General features: G+C 43.8%; 1 protein-coding gene across 3 annotated transcripts; it reads left to right on the top strand.

Moving 5' to 3' along the window:
• The first annotated feature begins 8237 nt into the window (after positions 1-8237).
• On the top strand, positions 8238-17480 carry LOC136487838 (putative disease resistance protein RGA1). 3 transcript variants are annotated; one of them, XM_066484948.1, is made up of 7 exons: positions 8238-8375; positions 8552-8654; positions 8719-8785; positions 8961-9033; positions 12052-13106; positions 14970-16869; positions 16969-17480. In XM_066484948.1, exons 5-7 carry the CDS (start codon positions 12066-12068, stop codon positions 17013-17015), a joined length of 2988 nt encoding a protein of 995 aa, XP_066341045.1. In that variant the 5' UTR covers positions 8238-8375; positions 8552-8654; positions 8719-8785; positions 8961-9033; positions 12052-12065; the 3' UTR covers positions 17016-17480. The 3 variants fall into 3 exon arrangements, with proteins under 3 accessions (XP_066341045.1, XP_066341044.1, XP_066341043.1); XM_066484947.1 differs by lacking the exons at positions 8238-8375; positions 8552-8654 and having other exon boundaries at positions 8658-8785; positions 16969-17055; positions 17144-17480; XM_066484946.1 differs by lacking the exons at positions 8238-8375; positions 8552-8654 and having other exon boundaries at positions 8658-8785.
• Positions 17481-18590: the final 1110 nt, after the last annotated feature.

Genomic DNA, 18590 nt, shown 5'->3' with positions numbered 1-18590 from the left:
TTTAGAAAAGAGGGAGGAGAACCATTATTTGTACTAATAGATGCACCTAGTTTGTTAAGTCTAGAAGTAATAGAGGGATCATAAATGGGTGGAAAGACATGATATAGTATAACTCAATAAGCCGATCTATATATTTGTTCCAAACGACGGCCTACCAGCCACGACCCAACGAACTAGTAGTAAACATGCTGATGCTAATCAAACAGCCATGCTTCACGCGCTTACTTAAAGTTTGCCAGTCGTTGACTCGTTGTAGATCGACTTCACTTTTTCTACTCCGCTAACCACAAAAAATTATCTAAAAGCTAATCTCCGACCATACTTTTGGTTATATAAGGAAGTGAATGTACTGAAAAGTTAAAGCCAGCATGGGCGGCATCATTCTCTTTCACACCTAGGCACCTAGCCATGGACGCGCATGATCAAACTACCAGAATTATGAAGGAAAAGGGTAATCGACTAATCCCATCTGCATGTGGCGCTTTCTCTACAAAAGTAAAAGTTGTGTGCCTTCTTTCTCCCTCCAACAACCCCATCGGCATTGCATTCTGAGCGAGAGTCTCCCGTGTGTGTGTGGGTCTCTCATCTGTTTTTTTAAGACAATGGAAAGAAGAGTTTTGAGGAGTAACAGACCAATTTAGTTATTATTATTATGACCTCAAACGTCTCTTGGTAAAAAAAAATATTTATCAAAAACCAACTCAAGACCTAATTCTACTATTAAGTAATTAAAGGCACCACGTTAATTCTCACTTGACGTGCTAGTCAAAAAATAGATCCTAGAAACTCTCACAATAATAAGAAACATCTAACCATTAATTTGATAAACTTTAATCGTCATCGTTGATAATAGCCATTGGATATGTTATCATTTATAAAAATACCTACCTTTGCTATTATCAAAAATACATAAAGTAACCTTTGAATCTTGCACCTAAATTATCCACATATACCATTATGAAAGATAATTCAAAATAACCCCCTAAACTTATATATAAATTACCCACCTTTGTTATTTTGAAAAATAATTCAAGCTAACCCCTAAATTTGCATCTAAATAAACCGCTTTTGTCATTGTTAAAGATAATTCAAAATAACCCCCTAACATTACATCTGAATTATCCACCTTTGTCATTATCAAGACAATTCAAAATAATTCTCTAACATTGTATCTAAATTACCTACACCTGCCATTATGAAAGACAATTTAAAATACTCCCTGATAATTTTATAAATTAACCACCTCTATCAATATGAAGGATAATGCAAAGTAACCTCTAAGTTTGCATTCAACATACCCATATACGCTATTATTAAATAGCATATAATGTAACACCTCTATATTTTTTCTACCACGGCTATTATAAAGAAACAAATAAAAATTCTCAAATCTACATTAAATACTAATATATGCTATTACAAAAATAATAATTTAACATTCAACAACCATGAAGTTAAAATTAAGCATAATATTATCTTTCACATGTATACATAGGATAAATATTTATTTTAATAGAATATGAAACATGGAAAAATGTTCACCTACCAAATCAATAGCAATATCACCAATTATTAATTTTAATTTATATTAACACTTCATGATAATAGATTTCATAATTTGGTATTCCGAATAAGTTGATACATTTTGAATAAAAAATTATGTAATATCAATATTAGTAATGTATTTTTTACCATTCTACGTTATATAAAACAATACTACTACAAATATAATCCTGTGTTATAATAAATTCAACGTATTGAGCGTTGGCGTGCAAGCTGTGTTTCAACTTAATCAACATGTGGAAAGCAATACTACTAGGACCTAAACTCTTTTTTAGTAACTTGAACAAATAAAAGAAGGCGTTCATACGAATGGTTAAAGATAAAACTAGGATCTAGACATAACAATTAACAGAGGTGGCAAGCCCGTTTCTGAAAAGAAGTGTCGTCAAAAAAAATTCATAATTTTTTTAATACGAATTTGCATGAAGATAAATTTATATCAAAATTATTGACCCTGATACCATCTGTAAGACTATAACTTATTTGAAGTATTTGAAGATGTTCAGACTCTGCCTGCCACTACCAGCTCAGTTAACTGGGCGACCATGGCCAACTATAAAGTTGCCTCTGAAGTTCACATACTTAATACCAAATGGATAACAAATTGTACCATTCGAGTATCTTACCACGTATCTTTGAACCGGGGCTCTTTGAAGTTGTGTGTCGTCCCTAGTGGGAACGTCGTACACATCTTCGATCACATCTTCCTCGGAGTCCTCGTCAATCTCCTCAGTGTACGGGGGCTTGATATGTGTCCTCGTGGACCTGTGAAGCCACCGCAGGTACTCGTCGAAGGTGTGCTGGTCGTGTGGGGGACCCGCATGGACCGGCTGCCAGTCGCTGTTCTGCCACAACTGGATGTATGGGAGGTGTGTCACGCGCCAATCCTTCATCTTGTACCTCTTCCTGCGATCATACCTGCAACAAAACGATTGTTAGTTGTACCATACACACCACTGAATTGTAGCTTTGCTATTAATCGATAACGCGCTCGTGCAATTCTTGGTTGGTGGAGTAAAGCGGTGGTGGGTAGCCTGTCATTCTTCCAAACTGTCTACAAACCCTGATGGGCAAGTGAATCTCGACCACGTGGAAGAAAATAAGAGGAACGTTGCAGCGATACTCGTCTGCCTCATCCCTAGTGACAGGACTCAGATAGTACTCGAGCTCCGGAGCATCCCAAGGACACCAATGCACCTGAACATTTCGTAATTGAGTTAGGTTGTAATATAGTGTACATCGAACAAGACACGTGTATGATAGTAAAGAGAGCGTAACCTGGTGCTTTGTCAGGACGTCGAGACCGTCCGTATACTCCCTGTACTTGCGCCTCGCATTCCCTCTGACTAACTCTGCATCCGTCCAGATATACAGAGCTGTAGGGAGTGTATCATGCCCGTTCCAATGCTGCATTGAACACGATAATGAATTAGCCATTAATAATTTCATCATATGTAACTGCCTCGAGGAATATAGTGAACCGAAGTACTTACCGGTAAACCAGTAGCAAGGGGCCTCCCAACGGGCCATCGTTCCCAACACCAAACCTGGACTAGGTAGGAGCAACCCCCAACGTTCGCATACCCTGAGGTGCGACGGCAGGCAACGCATAGCTATCAATACATCTATGCCAGGACTACGCTGCCCCAGCTGTACGCCACTATGTTCTCCCACGGCTGGCGTAGTTTGTCAATAAAGATCCAGCTGATGGTGTTGCCCGAGGCGTCTGGGAAAAGGAAAGCACCAAGGACGTGCCAGAGCCATACTCTAGCGAATCTGTCCATCTGAGCCTCATCAGCCTGTGGGTCCAAGTAATCAAAGCGCTCTATGATCCAAGACGACGAAACACCGGAACTTTTCCTGAAATTGACCAAAGAAAATGAGACCCGATGGCTGCTGGAAAGCAATGCAAGTATTAAATAGGCTTGAATAGCTCACTTATTTTTCTTGGAAGCCTCGTCGTCCGGTGGAAGAAAGCTAGTGAACTGAGCCACCAGCTCCCTCCAGTGATCGTTGTCAACTATCCATGTCACTGGAAGTCCCCCCAACCGAAGGCCAAAGATAGCCTTCACGTCCAGCATGGTCAAGGTCATCTCGCTGCAAGGTAGGTGGAACGTGTGGGTCTCAGGGCTCCACCTGTTATAAGAATAGAACGACTGTTAGTTGCCTCAAATTTATTATAAGAATGTTTACGTACAAAGAATGCACTCGCACCTGTCTACAGCTGTAGTAAGTAGTGTTGGGTCAAGGGGCGGAAGACCGTAGTTGACAACACGGACAAACTCGAAGAGGACGGCACACCGTATGTACGGCGCGTAACGCTCGTCCCACTGGTGCGCGCTGATGTGCGTGCGGGTCCTCAAAGGAGGCAAAGCCACCTCTATGTTCGTGTCAGTCAAGATGTGTGCTCGGTGCTAGTTGTCGTACTCCATCTCAAGAAGGGGATACAACGGGTGCTGCGTGGGAGGGGCCATCCTATTATAAATTGATAAACAAAGGGTTAGAGTATTCAAATTAACAATATTCAAAATAACATTATGTAGCAGTGCAAAATTTAAACTACTTGTTATGCAATACGAACACAATATGAAAGCACATGTATATATTCAAAGTAATATTAACAGACATATTAAACAACTTCACTAGGAAAATAAGCATTTGACGAAACTTCATCAAGTCATTCAGATCGCCGTATCATGCAGTACTAAGTACCGACACTTGAAAACTAGTATCTATACTGACAACCTTTACTACTATAAACTAACTAAATAATAAATACCTAATCAATCCCCAAACCCAAAATCCTAACTAACAGTAACCTAAACCCTAACTACCTAACCAAACCTTAACTATCCTAAATCACTAACAAATTCTAAATCACTATCCTAACAAATTCTAAATCACTATCCTAAATCACTAACAAATCCTAACAAATTCACTAACCTAACTAAAGTAACAATCATAATAACAAGAAATCGAGAGAGGAAGCTACCTTGATATGAGCGGGCGGCCGGCGGCCATGACGCGCCGACGTTCGTGGCATGGGCGGGCGGCCGTCGGGGCGCTGCGCAGCGGCGGGCGGGAGGGCGGGCGGGAGCGGCAGCGGCACAGCGGGCGTGGAGGGCAGGCAGGAGGCAGGGCGGGCGGCTCGCGGGCAGGGGCGGCTCGCGGGTGATATTTACCTGATCCTGCCACGCCATGGGCTATGGCGCGTCAGTGCCGCGCCAAGATCGGTGGCGCGGTAGACCATGCCACGTCACCGGTCAGCAGTCCCGGTGGTCACCACGTCATCCTCCTGCTGCGCCACCATGCATGGCGTGGCATAGGCGTTTCGCCGCGCCATGCCAATAGGCATGGCCAAAAATTTTAGTTCTGAAAAAAAAACAGTGTTAGATTTAAAATTTGTTTACAAAATGTGTTAAAAATAAAAAAAATCACACTGGTATATGGGATCCACTCGCTATTCAGTCATATCCACCGTTCTTCCAACCGATTGAGGTATGGGGGCATGAGTGTGAGGAGCTATGGGGTCACGACGGAGAGGACCACTGGAGACCGAACGATGGGGTCTAGGGACGAGAGGGCGAGGACTACGGAGACCGAACAACGAGGTCTAGTGACTCACCAGGCACACTGAATGGACCTTACTAGGATAGGACAGGTGTTAGGTCGGGCCAAGAGCATCACCAATGGTGGCGGCATGGGAAAGAGTAGGGTTGAAAAAAGGACGTGTGGCATGGTGTTGGTGGGAAAATATTTCCTGGGAGAAATAAAAAGGCTACCTACACGGCAATGATCAAGAGTTTGCTTTTCTCTCTCCTCTATTAAAATATTAAAAATGCTTAGAGCTAGCTCAAAAGTCGATTGTTGGAGCTGCCTATAGACTGCTCTTAGATGCCGTGATATCGTAAAACATTTTTGGAACCAATTAGCCACTAATATGTGAATGGAGTAACAGATAACGATCCTGCAGCCATGCGAGCAGACTGTGGAAACATGCATGCACTTGCACATGACGATCCTGCAGCCATGCGAGCAGACTGTGTGGAAATATACATGCACTTGCACATGACAATCCTTGGAACTTAATGCATGCAAGGGGCACCATTGCCCTCTATGGCCCCAATGTAGCTTCGCCGGTGGAGGTGTGCAGTACACAAAGCTCGTTTTTTAGAATACTTGTCTTGAAAACTCCATATTTTTTTCATATAAAGTTAGATCAAGATGTTTTATAACAAAATTATTGAGCTTGATGCGATCTAACTTTATAGTCGACAAATTTTGTATTTGATGAAGCTGTTCAGAGTAAAAAAAAAATAGTCTGTCTGCCACTAGTTCACTACCAGCTCAGTGAACTAGGCGGCCATGCCCAACAATAAAGTAGCCTTGGTTCCCCAACTGAAGCAGCCAACCGTACCCACCGCAGCCACACCTCACGTCTCCTAGCTCCCTTCTTCATTCAAGTCGATTCCAGCTCATCCGCCCCATCCGGCGCCGGCTAGCCGCAATCCCCGTCACCAGTCCGTCAGCCTTCAGCCCTTAACGTACACACCATCTCTGCCAGCCTCCGTCGAGCAATCTGCCGACGACTGCAAGCTGTAGCCACGGCAAGCTGCCGACGACTGCACCGAGGCCGGCCGGATCCGGCCAATCTCCAACCTTTGCAACTGCTAGGCAGCAGGCGCCGTTCCACAAAAAATTATCTAAAAGCTAATCTCCGACCATACTTTTGGTTATATAAGGAAGTGAATGTACTGAAAAGTTAAAGCCAGCATGGGCGGCATCATTCTCTTTCACACCTAGGCACCTAGCCATGGACGCGCATGATCAAACTACCAGAATTATGAAGGAAAAGGGTAATCGACTAATCCCATCTGCATGTGGCGCTTTCTCTACAAAAGTAAAAGTTGCGTGCCTTCTTTCTCCCTCCAACAACCCCATCGGCATTGCATTCTCAGCGCATGGCGCGCGACAGGGGCATGACCAGAGCGAGAGTCTCCCCGTCTGTGTGTGGGTCTGTCATCTGTTTTTTTAAGACAATGGAAAGAAGAGTTTTGAGGAGTAACAGACCAATTTATTTATTATTATTATGACCTCAAACGTCTCTTGGAATTTTTTTTTTATCAAAAACCAACTCAAGACCTAATTCTACTATTAAGTAATTAAAGGCACCACATTAATTCTCACTTGACGTTGCTAGTCAAAAAATAGATCCTAGAAACTCTCACAATAATAAAAAACATCTAACCATTAATTTGATAAACTTTAATCATCATCGTTGATAATAGCCATTGGATATGTTATCATTTATAAAAATACCTACCTTTGCTATTATAAAAAATACATAAAGTAACCTTTGAATCTTGCACCTAAATTATCCACATATACCATTATGAAAGATAATTCAAAATAACCCCCTAAACTTGTATATAAATTACCCACCTCTGTTATTTTGAAAAATAATTCAAGCTAATCCCTAAATTTGCATCTAAATAAACCGCATTTGTCATTGTTAAAGATAATTCAAAATAACCCCCTAACATTACATCTGAATTATCCACCTCTGTCATTATCAAGACAATTCGAAATAATTCTCTAACATTGTATCTAAATTACCTACACCTGCCATTATGAAAGATAATTTAAAATACTCCCTGATAATTTTATAAATTAACCACCTCTATCAATATGAAGGATAATGCAAAGTAACCTCTAAGTTTGCATTCAACATACCCATATACGCTATTATGAAATAGCATATAATGTAACACCTCTATATTTTTTCTACCACGGCTATTATAAAGAAACAAATAAAAATTCTCAAATCTACATTAAATACTAATATATGCTATTACAAAAAAATAATTTAACATTCAACAACCATGAAGTTAAAATTAAGCATAATATTATCTTTCACATGTATACATAGGATAAATATTTATTTTAATAGATTATGAAACATGGAAAAATGTTCACCTACCAAATCAATAGCAATATCACCAATTATTAATTTTAATTTATATTAACACTCCATGATAATAGATTTCATAATTTGGTATTCCGAATAAGTTTATACATTTTGAATAAAAACTTATGTAATATCAATATTAGTAACTTATTTTTTACCATTCTACGTTATATAAAACTATACTACTACAAATATAATCCTGTGTTATAATAAATTCAACGTATTGAGCGTTGGCGTGCAAGCTGTGTTTCAACTTAATCAACATGTGGAAAGCAATACTACTAGGACCTAAACTCTTTTTTAGTAACATGAACAAATAAAAGAAGGCGTTCATACGAATGGTTAAAGAGAAAACTAGGATCTAGACATAACAATTAACAGAGGTGGCAAGCCCGTTTCTGAAAAGAAGTGTGGTAAAAAAATTCATAATTTTTTTATACGAATTTGTATGAAGATAAATTTATATCAAAATTATTGACCCTGATACCATCTGTAAGACTATAACTTATTTGACGTATTTGATGATGTTCAGACTCTGCCTGCCACTACCAGCTCAGCTCAGTTAACTGGGCGACCATGGCCAACTATAAAGTTGCCTTCGTTCCTCATCTCAAGCTGCCGAGAGAAGCAACCGCAGTTCTAGTCGTCGCTAACCACCTCACATCTCCTCTGATCTTCGCTTAAGTCCATTTCAGCTTGTCCGCCCCCTCCGGCGCCGGCTAGCAGCAACCCTGGCCATCAGCCCATTCACCACCACCTCCGCCAGCGTCCGTCAAGCAGAGCAGTTGCCACAAACCACGCCGGGATTCGTTCCTGTTCCAGGCTTCCAGGCATCGCTCAACAGGTTCGTTTCCTTGACGACGTATTTCTCTGCAATTATTTTTTTTATGCGTAGCTAGCTCTGCGTCCGAGATCTACTACAAACTTGTGTACTCGTTTATATATACTATTATATATATACACCAATCACAAATCTAACAATTCGGCATCTCTATGGTGATCGATGACTGTAAACCCCAGCGCGGCCTGGCCAGTCCTCTTGCGTTACTCTACAACAGACCAAGGAACTGAAGCACACAGATTATCCTCTCTCTACCGGCTGCAAACCACGCCTAGGCAGCAGGTGCCGTTCCACGCCTAGTCGCGGATCCGGCCAATCTCCAACCTTTGCAACTGTTAGGCAGCAGGTGCCGTTCCACAAACCACGCCTGCACTTGGTCCAACGTACTTCCACTTCCAGCCATCGCTCAACAGGTCCGTTTCCTCGACGCCTTATTTCTCTGCATTCAATTTTTCATGCGTAGCTAGCTCTGCGTCCAAGATCTACTTCAAACTTGTGTACTCGCCTATATACACTATTATACATCAACCACAAATCTAACAATTTGGCATCTCTGTGACAAATGTACCCCCATCCTGGCCCGGCCAGTCCTCTTGCTTCACTCCACAACAGATCAAGGAACTGAAGGACACAGCATTCTCTCTCGCCGCTGCAAATCAAGGTGCATATGCCTAGTCTCTCCCAGCTCTTTCTGTTTTTTCTTTCCATCCTCTTTCTTTCTTATTTTTATTGGAGATGTTATTCGTCTTCCACTCACAAATATACTCACACACGGGTGACGGGTTGAGATTGGTACCTTAATGCAAATCAAGGTGCCAGGTCTGGTACCAAAAGTACCCAGCCTGGCCCTTCAGTTATCGTTAAATGTGATTATTCTAGTACCTATATATCTATTTTTTTTCGAGATCATGCCGTGGCATGTTTTTCATTAAGCAGAAGTAGAGTTTGTTACAAACCTAAGCAGGCCACGGTAATCCACTGATTACCGAGACCAGCGACCGAACACATGTGGTTGTGATTTACACAGTAGCATTTTGCGACAAATAAGCTGAGCACAAAGGCCTAAATATCCTCGGCATCAAACCCGACCATATCCAGGTTCATGGCCACCAGATCGAATCCGTCCCCAAACAGCGCTTCCAATGCCTCCTGCTTGTTGGCCGACAAAGGGACCGCAAAGGTCGCCCAAAACTTTTCGACGATCCCATCGTCCACATCGTTGTAGTCGACGGCGATACCGAGCTTCTGCTTCAGAACATTCTGCGCCTGTAGCGTGGAGTTTGCCACGCGCGGTTTCCTAGCGATGCGTTCGCTGCGCCTCATCGTGAACCCCGACTTCGGCGTCTTGGGCCTCCTGAGCTTGGGGCCGGCGCGGATGATGGGGGTTTGTAGAGGGATGCAGATCATCGACTCGATCGCTTCTTCAATCGACCTCGACTGCGCCGGTTGGGGAGGGGTGGAAAGCACGTTCTGCACGCTGCTGTCCTCGTTGTCGAATGTCGGCTGGACATCGCCAGGAGGGTTGCCGACCAAGTCCGTGGTCGTCACCGCAACATATCCTGGTTCCAAAGCGGAGCGACGGTTGGGGGCAGATCTTGGATTGCCGCTTAAACCGGCATTGGATCCAACATCGTGTCTACTGCCGTTGGCAGCTGCCTCGGCTGACTCCATAACATGAAGTCCGCCCCGTCCTCAAGTCTAGCTCTCACGCACGACGAGCTAGAGTGGCCGTCCTGCAGACGCTCGCATGCAGAAGGGCTCCCGAGCCAAGCACAGGCCTTAGCCGCCCCCTCAGACACATGGAACTTCGAGGGAAGGTGCGCCAGGAACTCTGTGGGCGTGACGGCTGGCTGATTTCCACCGGCTAGTGCAACGAGAACAAGGGAGAGGTCCGCACCAGACGCGGCGAGCTCCACGTTCCTTGGGATGACGAATACCTGGACCTTGGGATGGCTAACAGTGTCGCCCAGGGGTGGTGATAGCGGCAACCTGCTGTTGTGGAGCTGTTGCGGCGACGATGGCGGTGACTGCTACACACAACCGTGCGATGACGGTGCAGGCGCCAGGTTTGGCGCGGCGCGACATCCCGGCGACAAGCTGGGTCAACTAGGACCAGCAGAGCGACGCGCCTTTCCCCGGCCGATTCCAGCCTCCGAGGGCGAAGGCTTGCAAGCCGGCAAAGGGCCTTGCTTGCACGCTAGCCAACGACCATGCTCCCATGCCCTGGCCCGATGCCCGGTACCCCGGCAGTGGAGGCAGCGGGACGGGGAGCGACACTGAGCGGCGATGTGGTCGTGCGCGAGGTAGTTGAAGCAGAGACCTACAAGCTTTGGCGGGACGTGACGGTGGTGGCATTTGGGTGCCGTTCTCCCCGGACATCGCTGGTCACAACGACTCTTGACAATCTGGAATCCATCGGCATCGATGTTGGGCCCTCGATGGGGCTACCGGGATGTGGCAGGCACTGACGCCCTATGTTGCGGTCTGAGGTGCTGGTGCACCGACACTCTTGCCGCCAGCAGCGGACCTAGGCGACGCTACGCGGGTACCCGCGCGGCGTGCAATGGCGGAGTCCCGCAACGGAGTCCGTTGGGCGCACTAGTCCTGCGCCGATGACGCCGCTTCCCCCTTGCAGGTGTCGGGCGGGTTTCCTCCACGGCGGCTGCGCTGTGCTGCGTCCGGAGCCACAGCCGGTGGTGGAGGCGTTGCCCGAAGAGCCTTGCGAGCGGCATCCAGGTATGACAAGCGCGTGGCAGAAGAAGCGAGTTCGTCGTCGGAGCTGCCCACGCCGAGGTCTTCTTCCCAACGCCAAAACTTATTCCTGCCAGTCGGCATGCGCGGAGAGGGAGGACGATGATGACCTGCATGAGCGTGCGGCATCCTCCTCCTCATCCTCGACTTCTAGGACGTCCTCGACGATGACAAACGACTCGTCCTCCATCCTTGCGTCCATGGCAGGCACCGGCAGGTCGGCGGCGGATTTGGGCCCTGTGGGGGTGTGCACGGTGGCGTCCGCCATCGGCGGCATCGCAGGCGTTGAGGGAGGTCGCAGCAGCGCCCTCGTGCCGGATCCAGTAGTGGCGAACTCGGTGGCAGCCACGGCAGTGGCACCCGGCGTAGGCGGCGGCGCGGGTGCTGATTGAGCTCACGGCGGTGCCCCAACTCCAGATCCGGCGTGGGCGGTGTCGGAGGCGGCCGCGACTGCGGCTCTCGGCGTCGGCGACGGCGCCCCAGCACCGGATCTGGTGGGGGCGGGCTCAACCACGGCGCACGGCCGGGCGAGCTCCAGCGGCGGCTCCTTAGTGGAGGCGCATCCCACGACGCTGAAGGCTGCAGGAGGGGCTGGATGTGCGGGATGGGAGGCTGTAGGGAGGGGAGGGGAGCGGGGAGGAGGAGGGGGGTGAAGGCCAGGGCCACCGGTGCCAGGGCAGCCGGCGGCGGCGGGTTGAGGGCGGCCGCCAGGTGCGCCGCTAGGGTTTCATCCGCACGTCGGGCGCCCCTGTAATCTTTTTCTATAGCTGTGTTTCTCATTGTAGATCTACCTATATATCTATTGTTGCAGGGGCCTACTTTTCAATAATTAGTGTTATGGTTACAGGGCCCTCGGTTCCTTTACCATAAATATTACCTTTGCTTGAAACAAATCACGTGATATTTTTATCTAATTTTGACTTTGTAGACACCGAAGCAGCTATGGCGGTGGTATTGGACGCTTTAGCATCCTACCTACAACACATGCTGTTGGAGATGGCTAAAGAAGAGGTGCATATGCTCTTAGGTGTTCCTAATGAGATAAAAAAGATGGACATCAAGCTCAGGGACCTTAAGAGGTTCATCGCCGATGCTGACAAGAGGAACATCAGCGATGAGAGTGTGCAATCATGGGTGAGAGAGCTTAGGAATGCCATGTATGATGCAACCAACATTCTTGATTTGTGCCAGCTCAAGGCCATGGAACGGGGTCCATCCAAGGATATGGGCTGCTTCAATCCCTTGCTCTTTTGTTTGAGAAATCCTCTCTATGCTCATGACATTGGTAATCGCATAAAGAATCTCAATGAGAGGCTAGATGACATTGAGAAGCGTAGCAAAACCTTCAACTTCATCAACCTTGCTTCTTATGAGGACGACAAGAAAAAGGTAGAATCCTCCCTTCGCGCTAGGCGTGAGACGACGGGGGAGGATGAGTTAGGTGTGGTTGGTGACAAGATTGAGGAGGACACAAGAAATCTAGTGAATTTACTCACAAAGAAGGAGAAAAACATACATGAACATAAAAAAGTTATGGTTTATGCTATTGTGGGAGTTGGAGGGATTGGCAAAACCACCCTTGCCAAGAAGATCTTCAACCATGACTTCATCAAATTAGAGTTCAAAAAGAGACTATGGTTGAGCGTCAATCAAGAATTTAACGAGAGTGATCTACTGGAGAGCGCTATCATTGAAGCACGAGGAGATCATCAAGCAGCTAGAAACCCAAAGGCTGCACTAGAGCAAATCCTTAAGGAAGCCCTAGAGGGGTGCAAGACCTTATTGGTGATGGATGATGTTTGGGACCACCATGCATGGGAGAAGGTGCTCAAGCCTCCATTGATAAAATCACTTGCTCGAGGAAGCCGTGTTCTCGTTACAACAAGACAAGATGCAGTTGCTCGAGGCATGATGGCAGAGGTTCCCTACCACCATGTCGACAAACTAGAGCAAGAAGATGCCTGGTCTTTGCTCAAGAAGCAGGTTCGTATAAGTTAATTGAAGGATTTAATATGTTATGTATTCATGTGTGCACATTTGCTTCACAATCTATCTAGATAGTTGGTAGTCTTGTACATTTGCTTCATAGTCTATCTAGCTAGTCGGTCTGTACATGCCATGCCCCTAAGCTTCACCTTCTATTGTGGTAGCTTTTCTTCAGAAACAAATTTGTTTAGCACGACACTACTGCCTGATGCACATTTGGGCTAGTAAGTTATCTACAAAACCTTTAAGATTTGTTGTAACTTCCATTTAATTGTAAACGTTAGTTGAGGGTAGTTTATTTATGGAAACAAATATATGCATGCAAGGAATTCTTTGGCCATCCAGAATGTTCTAACAATTATAATCGTTATCATCACCATTTGTTATTACTGACTGAGCTTAAATTGGCTCAAGAACAAAGTGCCCCTATGTAATATTTATAATTTATAACATCTACTCCCTCTGTCCCCCATTGTGTGTCGTTCTAGGAGTGCTAGTATATGTCCAGATTCATACAATATTTAATGCACCTGTACATCCTTCATGTCTAGGTTCAGATACTTGTTTGCTGCACAAGTACAGAGCCAAAACGACTAACATATCGGGACGGAGGGAGTATGCATTTTCAGTTGTTTTTATTAGGTTTCTTATGCACACGGATATGCAAATTAACCTAGATGGTTATTTATTTTAGCACTAATATTATGAATCTAGGCTACAAACTACTTTGAAGACACTACTACAGAAACATTATCCCCACCAGTTTAGAAACCGCCATCACCGTCAGTTTTGCGATTTCGTAGTGAAACTGGACGGTGATGCTCACCTTGGTCTTTGAAATCGTTGAAAGAAATATAATAAAAACATTTTAAAATAGATACATGTGACGTTTGCACATACTGCCATCTGTGTTGGCCCACAACCCCCAGTGATGCAACATAGGCAGGTGGAGGGTAGTAAGGCAAGCATGTGTGGTGTGACGGAGGTGGGGACAATGTTATAGGGTGAATGGACCATAATAGTATAATAATACAATTTTAGGAACCTTGAGTGTGGAATTTGCAAGTACCAAGACCGAGATGAGAATTCAGAACAAGTTTAGAGAGCTAAATGTGCAATCTGCATATACTAGGACTAGGATTAGAACTCATGACAAATTTAGGGAGTTGAGTGTGCAATTTAAAAGTACTAGAACCTGGATGAGAACTTAGGATAAGCTCAAGGACCACTAGTGAAATTTACTCTTTATTTAATAATTAATCAAGAGCTAAAAATCTTCCATAACAAACCACAAATAAATAATGATACTAACAATTTTTTGTTAATTACATTTATCTCTGCACTGGGTACGCCCTTTAATTTAAATAAGTTTATAAATTTTGACAAAAAATATTATGTCATATCAATGCTAGTAATTTAATTTTAATTATTCTATATTTATACAAAATAATATTACTGCAAAATTTTTTGATGTAGAAAATTCAATATCTTTAGTGCCACAGTGCAGGGCTTAGAGGACAGTTCATTCCATTTTAGTAAAATAAAATTATAATTATTAAAAGCTACAATAAATACTGGAGTGACTATGGTACATAATACAGTGACTATAAAATACAAGAGCTGGTAATTATAGAGTGACTGCTGACAGAACTACTTTTGTGCACAGACGTCACCTAGTTGCACCATAGTGCTATAGGTGCACGGAAGTGGTACATCGGTCATATGCTTAGAACGTCGTACGTGATTTTGCCTCTGCACACAGAATCATTTACGAGCACTCGATTTTGCCTCCGATTAGGACGAAATGTATATATATCTCCATATTCCACATAATTAACTGGCTTAATTAGCTGCTTGCAGGTGGTCGGAAATGAAAATAATGATGAACAAAAGGTTGATACACTGAAGGACATTGGAATGTCGATTATAGCAGAATGTGATGGTTTGCCTCTCGCAGTCAAAGTAATAGGAGGCCTCCTCCGCCAGAAAATGATAAGGCGAAGCGATTGGAAAAAGGTCCTTAATGATTCTACATGGTCAGTATCTCAAATGCCTGAACAGCTAAACTATGCAGTATACCTGAGCTATCAAGATCTGAACCCTGAGTTGAAGTCTTGCTTTCTGCACTACGCCCTCCTCCCAAAGAACACGGTGTTCAGGGATGACCGTATTGTTGCCATGTGGATTAGTGAAGGATTTGTTCATGGAAACTCACAGGATTTGGAAGTGTTAGGAAAAGAGTACTATGACCAGTTAATAGCTAGGAACCTTCTAGAGCCTGATCAACGGTACATAGACCAGATAGTTTGCAATATGCAGGATGTTGTTCGCTCGTTCGCTCAGTATTTGACTAGAGATGAAGCATTGATAGCTCACAAAACTGAGCCTGGCCATACCAATAACATTAACCCACAAAATGTTATTCGGTTATCACTAAAATCCAAAGAATCAGAGTCAAATGAGCTAGAGTGGAGTTCTCTACAAGCACATATATCACTGCGAACACTTTTTTTAGTTGGGGAAACAAAGATCAACCCAGGTGATTCACTGTCATCTTTTCCTTGGTTGCGGACCCTACATATAGAAGATGGAAATTTTGATGCTTTGTCTGAATCTTTGGCCCAACTCAAACACTTGAGGTATTTGTGCCTAGATGGCACTAACACATCTAGGCTGCCAAAAAAAATAGCCAAGATGAAATTCTTGCAGTGCATTGACCTTTCTAATTGTAAAAGTTTGGTGAAGCTTCCTCGTGGCATTGGAGAGTTACGGCAGCTGAGGTATCTAAGCCTTGAATACTCAGGTATAAACAATATACCCAGGGGTTTCGGCAGCCTAACTAATTTGAGGGTATTGAAGGGGTTTCCAGCCCATGTGGAGGGTGATTGGTGTAGTTTGGAAGAATTAGGACCTCTTAACCGGCTCACGAGTCTTGATATTTGTGGCCTGGAGAATGTATCTTATTCCACATTTGCTATAAAGGTTATGCTTGGTGAAAAGGTGCACCTCAGCTATCTGTGCTTACACCTCACGAGTCTTGAGGAAGAGCAGCAACACATCGAGAAGGTGTTTGATGAGCTCTGCCCTCCACCTTGCTTAGAAACTCTAGAAATCGAAGGGTACTTTGGTCAACGACTTCCACGGTGGATGACGTCGACAGCAATTGTGTCCCTTGGATTCTTGAGGATTCTAACGATGGAAGACTTGCTTTATTGCATAGAGCTACCTGACAGCTTATTACAGCTCCCCAGCTTGGAGTTCCTACAGATTATAAGTGCCCCAGCCATCAAGCATGTTGGGCCAGAGTTCTTACTACCACACCATCATGAGCACCCAAGCGCTTTGGAAAACTTTGGTTCTGATTTGAAAATTGAGGTGAGTAGATGTCATGGACTAGAGAGGATCAGCAATCTGCCAAATTTGCAGAACCTCGTGATCATAAGATGCCCAGAGTTGAAGCTATTGGAGGGTTTGCCTGCACTTCATAGACTCGCACTGGAGGACTACGACATGGAAACACTCCCTGGATACTTGAAGGACGTAAACCCAAGGGATTTGCATGTAGAGTGCGACGTCCCGCTGCTGGCTTCCATAGGTAAAGGGAAATCCAGCCCTGAGTGGGACAAGTTTAGCCATATCAAGCAGGTCAAGGTATATGCAGATGATAAGGACAACAACATTCGAAGGAAGTGGTACGTGAAGTACACGAGAGATCCTTTCAGCTTCAAGACAAACATCAGCCCCTCTGCCGACGCTTCAGGTAAATTAACACAACACTGCTTGCTTTATATGTTGCATATACTGAGCACCTTTCTTGCTATTGGAATATCTGGTTACTTAACTAGACGGTCCGTTTCAGGGGGTGAAACAGAGGAGGTGTTATTGGACAAAGTGGAGCAAGTTTGAAGGGAATTCATCGTGGAACAACAGAGGGAGTAACAATAAAGTATGCATGCTACTCCAAGACTATTATTATTACTACATACGTCTCTAGCACTATCGATTATAGAATGCATAAAAGACCTCGCCTGCAGGTGGAGTGCCGCATGGACAAAAAGCAGCCTTGGAGGCTGGAGCTATCATCGCTACGGCCGAAGAAGAAGCAATGGAGCCGATTACTACGCTGCGGGTCGTCGTGAGGCAGTCAGATGTTGGACACTGCAAATAAATTCATGGTGACTAGAATGCGATGTGATGTGAATTAGTTTTTTTATTCGAATCTGTGTGTACTGTGGATGCAGGTTACCACCTGAGAATACAGAGCCTTGTACATATAATTAAGTTGTGAGTCGTCATGTTACAAAACAAATGTTATGATACAGCTTATTCCGGCTTGCGGTTTCATTGTGAGCCTGAAAATGTACGTAGGTTGCCAACTAAATGTTCATATATATATATATATGCTGCCAGTGCCATGAGAATGCCAGTGCCATGAGAGATGCTCTATTCAATAAGATTATAAAGCATGAGACTCTAGAAATAAATTTTATTCAAATTTTTTGTCTCTAAGCCCAATATTAGTCTCTAATTTTAGTATGGCTTGCTTTCACTATTTCTGGTCAAAGCTAATTAGTGTTTGCATGTCCACCAAATTTCCTGTTCCAGTTTATTCTGGCCAACGCTGATTAGACTAGTTCATAGAGCTTGTTTTTAGAGACTTATATGGCTTATGTTTTGTCATTCTGGCCAACGCTGATTGATGAACATTTGACCATAAAAGTTTTTACTGGGTAAAACCTCAGCAAGACATAAGTACAGTCTAGCTAAGGATAAGAAATGAGATTCTAAGTAAATGAGCTATCCATATGTCACCCTGATAAATCCAAGGGATTATGTTCCTAGAGAACACAGAAATCAGTGGGAGCAAAGTCCAAGTGATTGTGTTTCTACTGTTATAATTGTTTTACTAAGTTCTTAAGATATGATGTGTTTCTAGAGAATGCAAGAATCAGTGGGAGCTAGTGGGAGCTCACAAAGTAGGAAGAATAAATCTTGGAGAGATACGGGCTTAGTTTTCTGTATCAATGATTCAAGAAGACATAAATATCTCAGTTTGTGCCATAAGTCATTACTATACGTCCATTTAAATTACTACAATTTCTATTGTGGATTTTCAAGTGTCAATTAGTAAGCCACAACATATATATGTAGCAAGTATTAGTTGATAATTAGGCACATAAGTAAACCTCTATTGTTAATAAACTGCTTGTGATCCATGATACATATATAAAATGGTCACATCAGAAGAGAAATTTTGTTATTCTAAACTAAGCAATTTTATGAGCTTAGGTCCATAAGTATATATGAAATGTGGGTGTTAATAAGTTTCCTAATGAAGTCAAAACAGTAGGCTATAAAAGGGTCTACAATTTTAAGCGTGACTTCAAAGGGAGTTTTTGTAAGATTAAAACTAAGAACATACCTCACTATGGTATAGAATTTCATCAAGTGGACAATTATGTTTATAAGAAAAAGGTGGAA

The sequence above is a fragment of the Miscanthus floridulus genome, chromosome 10 (genome assembly GCF_019320115.1).
Source record: "Miscanthus floridulus cultivar M001 chromosome 10, ASM1932011v1, whole genome shotgun sequence".
Lineage (NCBI taxonomy): Eukaryota > Viridiplantae > Streptophyta > Magnoliopsida > Poales > Poaceae > Miscanthus > Miscanthus floridulus.
This window is presented reverse-complemented; position numbering and strand designations above follow the sequence as displayed.

Coding starts and splice junctions, on each gene's coding strand:
- LOC136487838 (XM_066484948.1), top strand. CDS start 12,066: ATGGCGGTGGTATTGGACGCTTTAGCATCCTACCTACAACACATGCTG. Junction 13,107..14,969: donor GGTCTTTGCTCAAGAAGCAG/GTTCGTATAAGT, acceptor AGCTGCTTGCAG/GTGGTCGGAAATGAAAATAA. Junction 16,870..16,968: donor CCCCTCTGCCGACGCTTCAG/GTAAATTAACAC, acceptor GGTCCGTTTCAG/GGGGTGAAACAGAGGAGGTG.